Source organism: Clupea harengus, chromosome 15, assembly GCF_900700415.2.
Source record: "Clupea harengus chromosome 15, Ch_v2.0.2, whole genome shotgun sequence".
In the NCBI taxonomy this organism is placed as follows: domain Eukaryota; kingdom Metazoa; phylum Chordata; class Actinopteri; order Clupeiformes; family Clupeidae; genus Clupea; species Clupea harengus.
In genome coordinates this window covers 5677923-5695890 of record NC_045166.1, presented here as the reverse complement: position 1 = coordinate 5695890, position 17968 = coordinate 5677923, and the positions used below count along the sequence as shown (strand labels likewise).

General features: G+C 41.6%; 2 protein-coding genes across 2 annotated transcripts; both read left to right on the top strand.

Annotated features, from left to right (window-relative positions):
- The first annotated feature begins 16 nt into the window (after nucleotides 1-16).
- On the top strand, nucleotides 17-3230 carry LOC105899414 (fos-related antigen 2-like). The gene is made up of 4 exons (XM_012826597.3): nucleotides 17-222; nucleotides 460-702; nucleotides 1139-1246; nucleotides 1515-3230. Exons 1-4 carry the CDS (start codon nucleotides 124-126, stop codon nucleotides 1974-1976), a joined length of 912 nt encoding a protein of 303 aa, XP_012682051.1. The 5' UTR covers nucleotides 17-123; the 3' UTR covers nucleotides 1977-3230.
- A 4290-nt stretch (nucleotides 3231-7520) lies between these two features.
- kcnk5b (potassium channel, subfamily K, member 5b) lies at nucleotides 7521-14994 on the top strand. Its single transcript, XM_012826598.2, has 5 exons — nucleotides 7521-7987; nucleotides 8990-9101; nucleotides 9352-9518; nucleotides 10024-10192; nucleotides 12760-14994. Exons 1-5 carry the CDS (start codon nucleotides 7802-7804, stop codon nucleotides 13677-13679), a joined length of 1554 nt encoding a protein of 517 aa, XP_012682052.1. The 5' UTR covers nucleotides 7521-7801; the 3' UTR covers nucleotides 13680-14994.
- Nucleotides 14995-17968: the final 2974 nt, after the last annotated feature.

Sequence of the window (17968 nt, the reverse complement as noted above, 5' to 3'; positions counted from 1 at the left end):
TAACATTTCTACATTTTCAAAAGTTAACCTCTTCAAGCGGAGTCTTGTGTGATGTAACGCTGAGTAAACGGATTCATCATCGCAGCCGACCGCTGACATATTTCAGTTATTTTGCCGACGAACATGAGCCAGGAGAACTTTGAGGATACCCCTTCAACCTCAACAGAAAGCACAGAACGAAAACTGCCGTGGGACCTCAGCGACATCAGCTCAACTCAACAGGTAATATCAACAGTTTCGTGTGTTGTTCATGTTAATGAGTGTTCCTAGTATATATTATTTTAAACATCACTCAGTCAATATGTCAGTTCCGTCTATACTCAGTCTGTAGGTCATTCGGAAATGCAAACTGTTAATCAGATGGGGACAGATATCCATATGTTTATTATTCAGTGAAAGGAGAACACCCTTCATCACTCACTCTTTTTTTCTTTCCTCCTTTTTCTCTCTCTACATTAGAGAAATCACTTGAGAATGCCAATGCCCAACAGTGCCTTCGTCCCCACCCTAAATGCCATAGCCTCCAGTCAGGAGCTACAGTGGATGGTCCAGCCAGCTGCGCTAGGTTCCATGCCAGGCCCCTGTGTTCCTTCACCCCAATACAGCCGCCCCATCACCCACACCGCCCACAGCGCCCATGCCCGGCCAGGTGTCATACACGCCGTAGGAAACACCAGCTGGCAACGGAAAAGAACTCATCAGGTAAGTCATGGGGAGAACCATCCAGCAGATAGTTTCATGTATCCTCCTTGATGGTAATATGAGGTGTGAATTGCCCATTAAATATCACTGACAACACTAAGAATGTTTCTTAAATCTTGTGTATGAAATACAAAAACAGAAAGAGAGGGAGAGAGAGATAGAGAAAGAGAGAGTGTGAGTGAGAGAGAAAGAGAGAGAGAGTGAGTGAGTGAGAGTAGCCCTCTATTTCACTGCATTGTTTTCTATGTGAAATAAGCATTGATGGTGTGCCCTTCAATGCTACAAACCTAATAAGACCTCCACAACCCGCACATCTATCATCCACCTGTAGAGTTTGTGTGGGATTAAGAGTGTGTTTTGTGGAGTTTGTGTGGGATTAAGAGTGTGTTTTGTTGAGTTTGTGTGGGATTAAGAGTGTGTTTTGTGGACCCTCCAGCTCCACCCTGAGGAGGAAGAGAAGCAGAGGCTAAGACGAGAAAGGAACAAGCTGGCTGCTGCCAAGTGCCGGAACCGGAGGAGGGAACTGACGGACCTTCTGCAAGGGGTGAGTTCCTCTTCCTGATGGGATCTTTTGTAAAAGTAACCCCCAGACATGCTATTGTTTTATCAGTTTTCACCTTATGACATGGTGGGATCGCTTTGTTGTCAATGTGTGTGTAGTGCCATGAGCATTTTTTATAGTGCTGACCTATGAAAAAAGACTAAAGATGGTGCTTGTGCATGTGTGTGTGTGTGTGTGTGTGTGTGTGTGATGTGTGGTATGCCTTTGTGTGTGTGTGTGTGCATGTGTTTGCACATGCTTCTGTCCTCAGGAAACAGAGCGGCTGGAGCAGGAACAGGCTAGCCTCCAGCAGCAGGTGGACTCCTTGCGGGACGAGCGAGCCCGGCTGGAGCACGTGCTCACCACCCACTCCTCCGCGTGCAGCCTCAGCCCTGCCATGTACCCCACAGAGATGCCCCTGAGCGCTACAGCGCCCCTGGAGGTCAAGCAAGAACCAGAGGAGGTTCAAGACGAGGCGCTCTACCCTTTAAAGCAGGAGGCTCTCCTTGATGCAGAGGACCAGTACGCACACAAGGACGCGTTCGGCACTCAGACAGGCGCAGGCTTTAGTTTCAGCTACAGGTTCATTGACTGCAACTCATCAGAGACAGACAGCTCCCTTTCATACAGCGACGAGCTTCTGAATAGCTCTATTCCAAAGGTTCATTCTACTGATAACAGCAGAGGCTCACACTACAGTGACGTCAGGGTCTTGAGCTCACCCACGCTCTAAAAGGGAACTCTGAGGTCCACGGAAACGCACTGTAGTATTACGCCATCATGGTCCTCGTCCTTGCCTTACAAATATGTAGAAAAAAGGTCATAGCTTGTTAATGGGGAGGTATGTGTTAATTAAGTTAATGGTGTGAGTGTGAAAGTCTTTATGGTAGACGATGCCAAAATGGTGTTTTAATAGATACAAATCTTGAGCCTCAAAGAGGAAGGTACTGAGAGAAGTGGCTTTGTCTGTGTTCTATTCTTGTTTTACTGCATATGGCATTGGTCTCACTGAATGTTGAATTCATTCCGGTTTCATTATAAAAAAAAAAAAAAAAAGATCTGATTGCATAAGTGTGCTCTTAGGACATAGAGAATAGCTATATGTGAAATGGACAGGCGTGCAAAAACTAGAGCGTAGGTACTCTTGTGAAGTGAGTAGGCATGTTTGAACACTAGGTGGCGGTGTTACCCAGTGCAGATCTGAGCCATGTTATGGTTTCAGTTCTGTAAAACTGCAGCTTCTGTGTTCTTTCAGATGAACATTCCTGTGCAAAACATTGTGTATGTCAGTATTGAAATTGTTACCCATATCTGTATGTGAGGTGTGTATTACTTAAAAGGAACATAAATATACCTTATGAGGTAGGAATACCTTATGTACTTACATGCAGGTTTTGAAATTAGCGTAAGAGAGGGCATGAAGGAAATACACACCTGTATCATGTTTTTATATCTGCAGTAGAGGTTAACTAGAGGTTATTTAGGCCTACACCTCCCAAAGAGACACAGAAACATTACATCAAGCCAGGCTCCAGAGCTACTTATTTTATGCACTAGACAGACTACATGCATTATGAGCGCAATAAATACGTGTATATTTCATTGCACTTGTACATGTAGGACTAACACAGGTTGTCATACATCTTTCAACGTATTTTCAAGACAGGAATACTTGAGAAGAAGTCAGTGCTATGCTTTAGTAACAGGTCTTCATTCATGTCCTACAGTGGATGTCCTACATGGAGAATTAGCCAACTAGCTGCAAGTCACTCATGTCCAATCCGAAAGCAGAGGACGTATCATCTGTATCCCAAGGCAGTCTAATATCCTCTGTGTGGATAGTGTGGTCAATCTGGCAAGGGTAGCTGAAAGTGCATTTACGTATGTGTCATTTCAAACATGCAGATACTGTACCCTCATGGAAAAACTCTGACAAAAAAGTGGCTAAGAAGTCACTCCGTTCCTCAATAAAATCTTTTTTATATCACTGAAGTCTGTTATATCACTCTTTTCAAATATATGTACTGTAATTGAATTTAATTAAATGCACATTTTACGGCTAAATGTAATGTATACAGTAGAACATATATTTAACATACAGCATTACCTTTCATAATAAAATGTCACATTAGTAGCCAGTTTAGTAACAGGTCTAGTACTCCAGAAGGACACATCCTTCTTAGAAATGACTTACATAATCCACCTCTCAGTTTTCAGTGCATCCCATCCAGTTCTATCTTGAACATCCCGCCCACAAGATTCTTTTTTTGTTGTTGTTTTTTTCATCATTTAAAGGGGCTATATGTGAGATTGACTAGCTGTTGGCTAGCAAGCTAAATGGTTCCATACTCCCCACCCCAAGCAGATTGGGGGCAGTAAATTACTAAATTTGTAAACACTTACCTCCCCTGCTTTCACAGAAGTAAACAAAAGGTTTGTCCAAGGTGGGGGAAGTATGTGGTGTGTGTGGTGTGTGTGGTGTGTGTGTGTGTGTGTGTGTGTGTGTGTGTGTGTGTGTGTGTGTGTGTGTGTGTGTGTGTGTAAAGGTTTGTCCAAGGTGGGGGAGCGTGAAAACATTTACATGACCGAAATATATCTAAGCTTCCAGTAGTGTCTCCATCAACATCAACTGATATTCCTGTTACATTAACTTAGTTGAGGCAAACAGACCCCTGTTGGGCTTCATTTAAGCACCCGAGCTTTTGAGATAGCTGATAGTCTAAGCTGACAGTCACTTTAACTGTCATTATTTGAACCTCTGAAATAGGATTTTAGTGATTAAAAACACTATTCCTGATAATGTGCGCTTATGCTTATGACAGTATACTTGCTTTTTGCAGTGACTCCCTAGCACCTATTGAAGTACTAAGTGGTATTATGAGAGGCAGAACTGATATCACATCTTTCCAAATCTAAAAAAGATAAAAAAGCACTCCAGCCTGAACATTTGGCTCTATTTCATATTTCATTGTTTTCCCACCACCTAGTTAAATAAACATACCATTGTATTGCTGGTATCCATTTACAAACTTTAAAATGCTGATTGTAGGATAGAGGTTAACAACCTGATTTAACAACTAAAGGAATCTGTTAGTGATGAAGGTGTTAAATTCATGAATTAATTAATTAATTGATTTTTTTTTTTACATGTGACATCTAATAAACTCTGTACAAAGCGCATTAAGATTTACAGCAGGAGTGAAAGTCCATGTGAGGGCCACTTCACCTCACGGCCAGATGGCTCTAAGGTTGTTTTTGGAAAAGACTTAACCACCGAATGTAGCAGGTGTTACACTCTCTTTCTACTGTCTCACGCTCTATCAGCCTTATTTACCCACTTCTTCTTTCTGTTGAAAACCTTTTTCATACTTACCTTTTGTTTTATCATATTATATCATCCTTTAATGTCAAACATTAATGATTACCCATTATACCAAAGTACCATGCCTATCATGTGATTGAAGGAGTTTGTTCTCAAAATAAGACATTACGTCTACTACTTCTTTTGTTTAAGAATATTTCTACTAAAGACTTCTAGTTACCTTTGGTGAATGAAGGGTCTTTTATACTCGGTTTTTATGCATAAACGTAACACGTAAGTTACACGTAAGTTACATAAATGCAGTTGTTTTGATTTATAGTTCCTTTAGGTTCCCCAAGGGTTGTGCGTGTTGCAAAGCGATTCAACGCCAGAACAGTAGGTGGAGTAACGTTTTTTTGCCTACCCCATGACGCGAATGGACACGATGAACGGGAGATTTTTCTGTTGAAAATGCCTTACTTTATAGACAATAATGATCATACACCCCCATTGCACTAAACAACACTCAAACAAATAAATATTGGATTGTTAGTCTATTATGTATTGTATTTTATTAATTAGCCTGTTGTTAACCTTTCCTGCTAATCGTAGTCTGAGATTACAGGGGAGACTTTTGTTTACTGCTCCAGAGCCGAAGTGATCTATATTCTTAACTCCGGGGTTATCTCCCTTTCCCTTCTGAATGTTGAGTGAAGTAAGCGTATTTATTGCAGCGGGACAAAGGAAAATGAATACATTTGTTACACGAAATACAAAGGTTGGCAATTCAGTACCAGTGGCGAAAAAGACAGATCACATGATGCAGAAGTTCGTTTATTGACACATCTTTTAAGGACGGGCACAGCGCTTTAAAACGACGTGTTTATAAGTTGCATTATTCAAAGGTGAAAGATAAAAGGCGAGAGAATCGCCAGGTGTAGGCCTACCTTATCATCATGAGAGTAGCTATGTTGTCAGTATTTGTAATACAATGTGTTGGCCGCAAGTTAACTCCACTTCACGTTAATGATAGCTTTTGTATGAGCAGACCGGGCTCGGCTTGCCTCACGTGTGCAATAACATATGCCGTTTAATCATATTTGGTAGAATGAAGGACAAATTAGTTGTGAATACTATCACCGAGTTTGAAAGGTAGGGTATTGGTCAGGTAATAGCCGAGTGACAGCTGATTTTCTTTCTGATTTGACAGTAGCCTACATCTGTGTGTTTTAAGCAAATACAATGTGAAATAGGCTATTTACCAACGGGCACCTGCTATCTTGGATTATACAGTAAATAAGTTGCGAAATGAAACAAAAACACATCACAGTTAAAGTTGTATTAGTATTGATTGATTCACATCGATATGAATGGATGACATGACTAACAAGTGGCGAAAAATGAATATGAAAGTACCAGTACCAGTGGCGAAACAAGACAGATTACATGATGCAGAAGTTCGTTTATTGATACATATTTTAATGACGGCCACAGCGCTTTAAAACGCTGTGTTTATAAGTTACATTATTCAAAGATGAAAGATAGAAGGCGAGATAATCGCCATGTGTACCTTCTCATCATGAGTGAATGTCAGTGCTTGTAATACAATGGTGTTGGCCGCAAATTAACTCCACTTCATGTTATTGTTAACTTTTGTATATGAGCAGACCAGGCTCCATTCTATCGCTTGCCTCAGGGGTGAAATGTATTGATTCACATCAATATGAATGGATGACATGACTAACAAGTCAAATGAAAGTATGAAATATGAAAGTATTTGTTCGGTGAATTAGCGCGTTCTTTCCAAACAATCGCAGTCAACGGTTTTTAAATGTCAACACAGTATAGCCTATCACCTAACTATCATCTGAAATATGACGGGATGTCAAAACAAACCTTTGATCTAAACAGAATATTCAGTATGGAATAGGAATATATCAGAGCAGTATCTTCTATCGCGTTTGACAAATATGCTCAGATTGCTGTTTCTGATTTCTCCTGTGAGAATGGGATAGTAGCCTATTCTCTCCATGAATTTGCGGTCATTTGAGCGTCCTTATAAGTGTTTAAAGAGGGTTTGTAAAGATGCTCATATCTTCGGACCTCTTCTGTTATGTTTGTTCATAATCAACAAGAAGAGGCTTGTGAGACAGTCTGCAGGCTATTCATGATTAAAAAACATTCTAGTCTTGCCTTGGCCTTTAAAAATGGCGGTATTATGCTATGAAACCGGAAATGTGAGACTCCTGAAAGGATGGGGTTAGCAGCCTATCACAGTCTTTGCGGGCTGCGTGGGCACCCCGTGGTTTTTGTTGCATAGTGAGAAATTTTGGCGGACGCACTTACGTGTTATGTGACTGCTTAAAGGGGCTTACAACAGCGTTTATGTAACTTACGTGTTACGTTTATGTGTTAAAACCGAGTATAAATCTGCCTTGAGGCCATTTGAATTCCAATGACAGATTTGTTCGTAATTGTGGATGTGTTCACTTATAGACCTACTGTAGGCTTTTGACTGACAAATATGTCAATTATTTTAATTGTTTAGATTATCGTAATTTGAAAACTGTCTTTGGCCTGGGAATCTGTTCAGTACTGTTTGATTACATGTCTCTTCCCCTTTGTGCTTATCTGTCATGCTGACATTTTTAATTTGCTGGATATATGAAGAAAGGTAATAACTTATAAATGATAAGATTAAAATAACTTTAAAACGTCCGTTTTAAAGCATTAGAGCAATGGCAGAGCCTTGGCACACACACATACACACACACACACACACACACACCGACAGACAGACAGACACGCACACACGCACAAACAGATGCAAACATGTTCACATTTAAACTCAAACTGGCTTTTTGTGGTCATATGTAAAAATCAGTTCTTCATCAGTTCCCATTCATTTGCATATAAGCTATTACTGGCCAGAGGTGTTTAAACATTGGTTAAACTAAACAGGGACATTGTAGTAGGCTACAGTCATGGGTGATGAAAAGGGATCTCACCTATGTGGGTGGTTCACAATTTCATTTCCTCTTCAAGGCATGGAGAAACTACATAAACCTGAAGCGGAGATTACTTTGCGAAAAAACAACTCCTGACTGAAATTGTACCGGAAGTTATATATGTATAAGATTGACACGTGGATCGCTTACACACCAACAGTTCAAGTTTTGGAAAACTTCCTAAAGTTCAATCGGTGAATGTTGTTGGAATGAAACGCCGCCTCCCGCGAACTGACTACCGAAGGTCTTATGGCTGAGAAAGGACCCATATTAACTTCAGGTATCATTTTTTACCTGTCAATTGGAGCAGCAATATTTCAAATACTAGAAGAGCCAAATTGGAAGACAGCCGTATCTGACTATGGCATTAAAAAGGAAAAACTTCTCCAAAAATATCCTTGTTTGTCGAAGGACAATCTGGAAGAGATTGTGAAGGTATGACTACTCAATGACGTTTCCAAGAAATTCAGTCTTAAGTTTTGTTTTTTCAATAAGCTATTACAATGTTAGGAACACACACTGTTGCATTATACACGTGGTTTGCTATGTTGCTCAAATTATTATTTGGCTTGCATCGGGATACATTTCTGTGTGAATTGTTCTTTTGAGTTCCTCCACTTTGTATTTCAGATAGAAAACATAGTGGCATGTTCGTTTTACTTGACACAATGGCAATAGAAACCCTGGGGTCAGCCTTCAGCGTGAACTAATTGGCGTTGTCTACAACTGCTGCAGTCAGTAGAACCGAAGATGGAACTGGTTCCTTATCAGATTTCACACATTTTGTATACGGCTATGACAAGTCAAAAACGACAAGGAATTGTATTCCTTAATATGAAACTTTGTAAGTAGGCAAGAAAGTTCTTAACCTCAGCAATAACTGAGGATATTCATTGTGGAATTAATCAACAAGCTCTTGCGTTTCATGAAAAAGGTTGGGTAGTGTAGTAGTTCGCGAGCCTCAACTTGCCCAAAGCCATTGGAGTAACTGGGCGTGTTTTGTTTTCCTTTGAGAAAATTAAGGTGGAGAAGACACACTCAGGAGAGGAATTTGCTCAGGGCGTGCGGGCTGAGTTTACGTCAACGAGCATTGTGAAGTGGTTTTTCCTTTAGCAAGTGTCAAGGGCGCACTTGGCAGTAGTGTTCAAATGGAGCGGACAGGCGAGAACAGATTGGCAGGAAGACCAGGAAGACCGGCGTTCCGAAAATAGGGACAGTACTCAAATATCTAACTGAAATCCTTCCAAGCATCCTTCCTTGTGGTTTGTCTTTCCCCTGTCGCTTAAACTCAGTGGTGCGTAAACAAAGTACATGAGCATATTACCATGAGAACGAAGTCCCATGGATCCTACTACTGTCACTGATATGCCCTCCCTGCTTTCCTTGTATTCACGCTCTGGTGTAAATAACCTATTTGTTTATTTTCTTCTCTCCCAGGCTGTGACAGAGGCTGCCGGACAAGGCGTGTCCGTCGCAAGCAAAAACTCTTTTAACAACTGGAACTGGCAGAATGCCGTCATATTCGCTGCCACGGTGATAACCACAATAGGTGAATACATATGATGTGAATGTATTGCTTAATAAATGTACCACTTTACTTAACCTACTAGTAAAACTAAACTGTATCCTTAATATGGCGTCATTTAGGCAGGGTTTTTTTTTTTCAATTAAAGAACCACAAACAAATCAAGTGAAATGCCAGTAATCCATACCCTTCTCCATACCCAATTACCTCACAGTTGACCTTGAAGTGAGATCATTCTTTCATATTAAACCCCTCTTTTTCCACTGGACCCCAGGTTATGGCAATGTGGCCCCTAAGACGGTGGGCGGCCGCGTGTTCTGCATCCTGTACGGGCTGTTTGGCATTCCCCTCTGCCTCACATGGATCAGTGAGGTGGGCACGTTCTTCAGTGGGCGGACCAAACGCCTCAGCCAGGTGCTGCTACACAGAGGCCTTCCACCAGTGAGTAACAAACGTTTGCTTAGTTTGTCTGTGTGTGTGTCTGTGTGTGCGCATGTGTCTGTGTGTGCATGTGTGAGTATGTATGTATGTATGGTAGTATGTCCATGTGTCACAGAAAGGACAGAGGTTCTACAATGAAGAGTTTTCAGAGTTTAGTTCTGCAAAGTATTCACTGAAAAACTGCATTGTCTGGCAGCATTCATAATCATGCTAAACCTTTTTTGTACACCTATGTTGACTGTTTCTGTAGTCTAATTAGTCTTAACTGAGTAGATCTGTGCATGTGTTATGGCCTGCTGTACACTGTGATAAATGCATGTTGTTGCGTTCTGGCCTGCTGTACACTGTGATAAATGCATGTTGTTGCATTCTGGCCTGCTGTACACTGTGATTAGTGCATGTTGTTGCATTCTGGCCTGCTGTACACTGTGATTAATGCATGTTGTTGCATTGCCTTGTCATTGTAAAGCATGAATGACATTATCTCTCCTTGCAATGTTTGCAGAGAAAAGTCCAGTGTACCTGCATTGCCCTCTTCTTGTTGTGGGGTTTGCTCATCCACCTGGTCATCCCTCCATTTGTGTTCATGGTCATTGAGGGATGGACTTACCTGGAGGGCTTTCACTTCTGCTTCACCACTCTCACCACGGTGGGCTTCGGAGACTTTGTTGCAGGTACTGCAGATCATCTTTTTGGGGGAGCTTAAATGCATCCTAAAAACCTCTTCAAACGAACGTGAATGCACCCGTTAATTATTTGTACGGCTTGGTTGAATTTCTTATTTCAATTTTTTGGAATGGCAGTAGTTCCAGTTTTTAACAGTATGACATTTGCACATCTGTTTGCCAAGTTCGTCGTGAATTTTAAATAACTGTCGTGTTGTGACAGTTGCAAATTAGTGGACCAAAGGAAGTACAGAGAGTAGCAACACGTTCCATATGTCTGAAATAGCTTTTAGTACCGTTACACTACATTTGGATTAAGGACCACCGTGATTTAAAAGAATGTTAGCTTGGCAACAAGAGGAATCATCATAATCATTATTTATTCAGGGAGAATTGACTGAGCACAGGGTTCTTTTGCAGCAATGCCCTGATTGAGGCTACATAATACAGATTAACAATAAATAAACAAACCATAACAAAACAAAACAGACAAAATAAATAAACAAAACACATTATACAACTCAGAAATTAAGTATAAAAAAAAAAGAAAAAGATTTCCGTCCATGATTTTGTTCCATCATTTTTAGAATGGAACTAATGACTGGACTTTGGCCATAGCAACCATCCATTTAGAACTAGTAACGGCAGTTTGTTCTGCAAGGTTGGTAAGAAAAGACTCAGTGTTTGGCGGAAAGAGTAATACTTTAATTATTTCTAGTTTCTAGTTAATAATTTCTTTAGAGGCCACAGTGGATCAGAGCATCACAATATATTTGTAAGGTGCAAGTTACTAATTCAGTTACACATTCTAACTAGTCTTAAGTAAACAATCTAAAGTTACAAATACATGAGAAGACATATGAAACATCCAAATATTCAGAGAGTATGAACACATACAATGAGGGAGTCTCTGGCCACAGAAGGGGGGGGTTTGCAGCCCACAGAGACTAGAATTCCCATGTTTCTGAAACTAAAACAAATCTATTCAACTGCAGGACTGAGACCAGTGAGACCACTACTCAGACTAAGATCATTCAAATGAACCTGACATGACAAAAAAAATCTACTTATAATGCAATACCACGCTTAATACCCTTTATTCAATTGTCCTGCCCTTAGTTTAGCCCCTGTGTGACAAAGCACAGGGAGAGAGCCAGAGACAAAGGGTAGAGATAAGAACATCAGCAAGAATGTGAGAAGAGTCAACCTCTTGAATGTTTTTAGAGACATAATGGTAAACAGCTGAACCACACCATATTACTGCAGAGTAGTTCTAATTAGAAGGCCATCTGTGTTTTACAATCCAAAGATTCTTGGCCTGCCACTTAGAGCCTTACAGGGCTAAGTGAAATTGGCTTGGGGCTTTTTTTTTTTTTTGAAAGGAGATAACCCATGACTTACCCACCAGCAAGACAGGTGGGAGAAAGGTAAAACTAAAACAAAAAATCGGATCTTGATGATGTCATCAGCTCAGGTTTCCCCACAGGCTATCTAGCTTGGCTTGTCATACTGGGTGCTTCTCAAAGTCAAGGAAGGTTCCTTGACGGCTGAGTTTCAAGGATGTTACATCATCGTATCCTACCTAAGGACTGTTCAGGTGCCTAGGGTCCTTCTACCAAGGACAGAGTCCTTTGTTCAGAGAACAAAAACTCCCACAAACCTATGCGCATGTACCAGAGCTTTGCCTAACCTTGGAAAGACCCGTCCTACCAAGGAAGCATCTTTGACTTTAAGAAACACCAATAGCTCACATTAGTGAACATTTCCTTTTAAACATCAACATAATTCGATACATTATGTAATACCCACACTCAATAATTTATCTTGAGTTTTCTTTTTGAAATAGCCAAGACGGCTAGATTGTTTTTTTAATCTGGGTGCGCAGGTCTTCTAACTTTGTCTGCACTGTGTAGCACTACTCGCCTCTTTGGACTTTGGACGCTGCAAGTCAAGTTCCTATCTGTTACAGTCTCTTACAGTTTGTCAGTTGTTTTGCTATAAACACCTCCCATTTCAGGCCAAAAATACTCAGGGCTAGGATTAAAACATTTGTGGCTTTAGCCCTAGGGTGAGGGTTAAGACTTAACGATGCCACTGACAAGGGTATGAGATTGACAACTGCAGTTGACCTGTCAGAAGTCATACAGTAGGGTCGAGGTCAGTGGGCCGGTTCTTACAAATGAAAAAGCACCTACATTGTGCTAATCCTGGAATCATCAATCAATCAATCTATCTATCAAACTTTATTTGTACGGCGCATTTCATACCAGGAGGTAACACAATGCGCCTCACAGAAGGAAAAATGGGGGGGGGGGGGGGGGGGGGAGTTACAAACACTTGTAAAGACACACAGATTTTCCAGATATAAATAAACAGGAAATGACATACTAACAACACTGGAAGGCTTGCCCACCATCACGCTCCTGTTTGTATTTGTTCTGTGTAGTGTTCACTTGGTGGCTCAATATCACAAAACTGAGGAATAGTTATAAGTTGTCCCTCTTACAACAGATTGAAGAATGCATGTCTTTTTAAATCCTGGGCATTTGTAATGTTATAATATTTCTATATTGCAGGTGTGGACCCAGACATAAACTACCCTACTCTTTACCGCTTCTTGGTGGAGGTGTGGATCTTCATGGGCCTGGCCTGGCTGTCTTTGTTCTTCAGTTGGAACGTTTACATGGTGGTGGAGGCCCACAAGGTGCTGAAGAAGCGGCGGTACCAGCGCCGCCACAGACTCTCCCTCGAGGAACTCCGGCATCACGAAGAGACGCAGGTCTCCGTGTGCTCCCGCGCTGCGGAGCCGAAGCCCAGCGCCATCGACATCTTCAACTACCTGACGGTGAAAGAGGAGGACTACTGCGCCATCATTAAGAAGATTGGCGCCGAGCCTAAGAAAGAGAAGAAGAAGAAGAAGGTGACGATCCAAGAGGACGTTCCGCGGTCTAAGAGCTGCAACGACATCCTGAACGACATGGGCATCATCATGACGCTCGAACAGTCACCCCGCCTCAAGCGCCATCTCAGCTTCAGCGGTAACGTCTTCACGGTCGTCTCTGAGTCCAAGGAGTCCATGGGGTCCACGGCAACGGATGAGGAGAGCCAGAACCTTCTGGAGGACTCAGGGGAGGACCAAAGCCCAGAAGGGAGCTCTCCAGAGCAAGAAGGCAAAGTTAAACTGTGTTCGTGGGACAACATAGAACCTGACCCAACAGTCTCTCAGAGTCAGAACGGGATGGTGAAACTGTGTTCTTGGGACAACACAGAACCTGACCCAACAGTCTCTCAGAGTCAAAACGGGACGGTGAAACTGTGTTCTTGGGACAACACAGAACCTGACCCAACAGTCTCTCAGAGTCAAAACGGGACGGTGAAACAGGAAGATAGAGGAAGAAATCAAGAGGAAGTGGAAGATGGCGCTGGGAGTAGGTTCATAGTGTTTAAAGTGTCAGAGGAAGCTCTTCTGGAAGAAGAGGAGGAAGGTCAAGGATGACACCGAAGTGCTCTGAATGCATCTATTCTAAATCTCAGGAGCTGGTGCAGCTCTGGTTGGTATATAGATGTGCTTGTCAGGCATAACTCATTCACACGGGCAGGTAGAGCAGAGCTTTATCCAACAAATCTTACTTTGTTGACAGTGCCTGGAACACTTGTCTGTGAAACAAAATCAGATTTGAGTGACAGATCTTTAAGCCCTAATGTGCTTACTGTGATACAGGTATGACAGGTATTAAGCCATTGATGCCATGGGGTACATTATGCTTAAGTCACTGTTTCAATTTACAAAACATAGTGTTTCGGTTGACAAGAACATTTTGTTCGTTTGTCATCTCAGGCATTATTGTTACAGTGTGCAAGGTGGATCAAGTGACAAACCAAAAAAAAAACATGTTGGACACCATATTGAATGTTTAATGTTTCTCAGGCCTAACAGCAGATTCTATCATATGCACACATTCACAAGTTATCAGTTCATTTGAGGAGGTAGTTTGACCTTAGCTGTGGCTGTCCGTTTAATGCTTGATTAAAAGCGACCTGTTGCACCATATTTTCAAGCATACGGTTAGCCTTGGCAGATGCTGCTGTCACCCGTCCCTCCTTGTCTGAGTGAAACTTGAACCGAGTAAACGCTGAAACTCCTACCAAGCACTAGCATGTGTATGGAGGAAGAGCTACTGGCATACTTAACTGCGTGCAGTCTGAAAACGATGCTTCAGCACGCTAGCAGAGCTCCTGCAGCCTCAGATGGTCAATTCTAATAGTCAAGTGGAGCCAGTGTCATTCTGAATGAGTCCGAGAAGGGGGAAAGCGTTTTTATTCACGTTCCACTGATCCTACGAATCATGTCCAGGCTGACCCTTATGGTGTGTGTGTATACCAATACAGTTCAGGTTTTGGATGGTTCATTTGTTAGTTTGTTGGTTGTTTTTTAAAAGGGGTTAAGTGCTTTTGGTCCGCTTACTGTTTCTTACTGTAATATAGATACAGAACATTCATGTGGTTTACTGGTTTTAAGTAGTTTTAAGAACAACGGTACTGAATAACCTTTAAGAGTTCTAAATACTTTTAGATTGTTTATTATTTCCTTTACATTTATAGTATGAAATATGGTGTGAATTGAAATAACTGTCATGTAATTTCATTTATCTCTGCAATATGATACTGCATTTTATCTTGGAAGCACCTGTTCATAAGCAAAACTCATTGAAAAGCTTACTAAAGTTAAAGATGTTATCTCTTCACCAAATGTGTCTTTTTTGTCAAATAGAAAATACATTAAACAAAACATTTTTTGCAATATCCTCATGTTTGTGTTTAACTAACATCCAAAAAGAGCATCTACCCTGAGGTTTAGAAAGCCAAAACATTTTGTCACTTGCTTATCCAAAATGGTTTTGCAAGGTGTCGAACCTGCTGCTTCAGTCTACTGTGTGTGGCGATCTAGCTCTGAACCTTCTCATTGGAGGAGTCCTCCCAGCCCTGCCCAGTCTCTGAATAAGAACAGCAGAACAGCTACACCAGCAGAAAATATGAGAGATTTTGTGTGGCCTTTTTCAGGATGACCCCGTTTTCTGCTGTTTTGCTTATCTGTCTATTGAGAAATCACAGACATCCTCCTGCCTTGCAAATGGTATAGAAGCTCAGACTTATTTTTCCAGCTGAAACTCAGATGTTTACACAGGTGCATATTGAGATATTGTGGGCTCCTTGACAAATCCCAACCTCTGTCCAGCATCCAGGGCGGCAAAGCTGCAGATGAATCACAGGACGTTGGCAGATGAAGTCACCCGAAAAAAATAAAATTGAACCATTCAATTCAATTCAATTTTATTTATATAGCGCCAAAACAATACAATTGTCTCAAGGCGCTTTACAGAGCCCAGAGTCTGAAAGGCGACAGGGGCAAGGGAAGACTCCTTCCCTCTCAGGAAGGAACCTTGAGCAGTAACTCAGCTCATAAGGGTGGGCCCATCTGCTTGGAGCTGGCCGTTTTTTAAAAGGGGGGAGAAGGGAAGGGAGGAGATTGGAGGGGAGACAATCAGAAACATGACAGATGTATACATACATGTATCAGGAAAAGCATGCTAGCCTATTTACTAGTGCTATATACTATGCTAGTGGATATACATGTGGCATTATTGTAAATGTACAAAGGTCACGCTATAGGAGAAAGACAATTTGGTTAGTAAACATCAATTTGATGAACAGACAATTACATAAATGTTGGTAAGCAGTAAGCCATATGGCCACTTTATCAGTATTAATGCCTAAGCAGGAGATGAAGGGGGAGAGGACGAGGCTGCCTGGCATGGTGTGCGGGAATTTAGTTTATGTTTAGTTTTGTTGAGTTAGGTCGAGGTATGGTTGGCTGACATGGTGCATGAGTATTTCAGTTATAAAAAGATACCAAGGGTGGCAGGATACAACAACAGTGCCCAACTGGCTACTGACAGCTACAACACGCCACATGCTGTACAACATGCACTGTCTGTAGCCCACTGCTGCTAAACACAACAACATGGCTGTCTGTAGCCCACTGCTGCTAAACACAACAACATGGCTGACAAGATGTATGAAGTACTGTATGTTGCAACAGGTGCCAGGTTTTAATGCATTATTCATGACTATAGGATGCACTAAAGATGACATTTTTATCGATTTATGAATGGAAAGGGTGTCCGCTTCTCGGATGGAGTTAGGAAGATTAGTCTACGTTATTCCAGGATTATTCCAGGCTTTTCCTCCTATTGTGCTTTTTTATATTCCTGGAATTGCAAGGAGACCTGCACTGGGAATTAAGGGGTGTTTGTGAGCAGCCGGGGACAACTAGATAAATTGGAGCTAAGCAGTTTAGAGCTTTGTATGTTAGAAGAAGTACTTCTTTGACGGGGAGCCAGTGCAGAGAGGCAAGTAGTTTTAGTTCTAGTAAGTGTACAAACGGCAGTGTTCTGCATTAGTGTATTAGTTGGAGATGCTTTATTGAGTTGTTGCTACATCCGGACAGAAGAGCACTGCAGTAGTCTAGTCATGATGTAATAAAAGCATGGGTTCGTTTTTCTGCATCTTGGAAGGATGGCTCTTTTGTGATTTTGGCAATGTTGCATAGATGAGAAAATAATGTCTTTGAAATCTGTTTTATGTGTGAGTGAGTCGAGTAAGAGGTCTTAGTTGAGCATTTTTGAGATTTAAGAGTTGGTAGTGGGTAGATGGCTGGAGAATGTAATTGTGAATTGAAAGCATAACCTCAGTTTTATCTGAATTAAGGAGAAGGAAGTTGTTAGCAATCAATGCTTTTACGTCTTTCAGGCGAACTTCTATCTTAGGTACTCCTACAATTTTGTCAGGTTTCATGGATAGATAATGTTGGGTGTCATCAGCATAGCAATGGAAGTGAAGGCCATGCTTCCTTAGAACAGCACCTAAGGGTAGCGTGTACAAAGATAATTGCCTTTGGGAATTCCATGACTTACCGTGGTGTGATTGGATGGCTCACTGAGGGCATAAACACACTGAAGACGGTCAGACCTGAAAGATATCGTTGGGGCTGGGTGGAACTGCCAAAGGAAAGATTGGCGTGTTCCGACAGATTCTCCGTGAAAAGACCACTATTACACTATAATATTTTAGACGTTAGTTGAAGTTGCGTGATTTTATTAAAGAACTCGATGGAATGCTGGTCTGATGGGTAGGGTGTCGGTTTATTCTCCGTAACAGACCTTGAGCGAACACAACACGCTACAATGAGGAGAGAAAAGTAGAGATTAGAAGATATGGTCCATAGAGTAGTTTCTCTTCTTTGTTTGGCCTTGTCTTCAAAGGCTGCAATGTCTCCTCAATGCATCCTTGCTCCGTTCTCTCACCACACATGGCGGTTGCCGTCTCTATGATGTTCTTTCTCTAACACAACACACTCAGCATACAAGTTTCATTTCAGTTATAGGAAGGTAGAATACACAACTTAGCATAACGGGTGTGTCTGGGGTCTGGTTCATGGTGTAAGTTGGGGGCATGTCCTAGGTCTACCTAGATCTCAATGGTGTGAATGCCAGCAGACAGGGAGGGTCTTGCTGACCATTTGTGTGTTAATGAAGGTGGTGTGAATGTGATACAGTCTTGTGGGGGGGAAATGAATATGGGTTGAAAGTATCTGAAACCACATTATTCTTCAGACCTAAACCAGGATGGGGAACAGTCTTTGATACCAACATGATGTTCGAGTCTCTATAGCAAAACATGTCGAAAGCAGCACCAAGGTGTAGAAGCACCAGCACTGAAATGCAC

Bases quoted from the DNA above. Each gene is read 5' to 3' on its own strand.
- LOC105899414 (XM_012826597.3), top strand. From the start codon at position 124: ATGAGCCAGGAGAACTTTGAGGATACCCCTTCAACCTCAACAGAAAGC. The intron at 223-459 runs GTAATATCAACA...TCTCTACATTAG, and splicing joins ACATCAGCTCAACTCAACAG to AGAAATCACTTGAGAATGCC. The intron at 703-1,138 runs GTAAGTCATGGG...TGGACCCTCCAG, and splicing joins AACGGAAAAGAACTCATCAG to CTCCACCCTGAGGAGGAAGA.
- kcnk5b (XM_012826598.2), top strand. From the start codon at position 7,802: ATGGCTGAGAAAGGACCCATATTAACTTCAGGTATCATTTTTTACCTG. The intron at 7,988-8,989 runs GTATGACTACTC...CTTCTCTCCCAG, and splicing joins ATCTGGAAGAGATTGTGAAG to GCTGTGACAGAGGCTGCCGG. The intron at 10,193-12,759 runs GTACTGCAGATC...TCTATATTGCAG, and splicing joins CTTCGGAGACTTTGTTGCAG to GTGTGGACCCAGACATAAAC.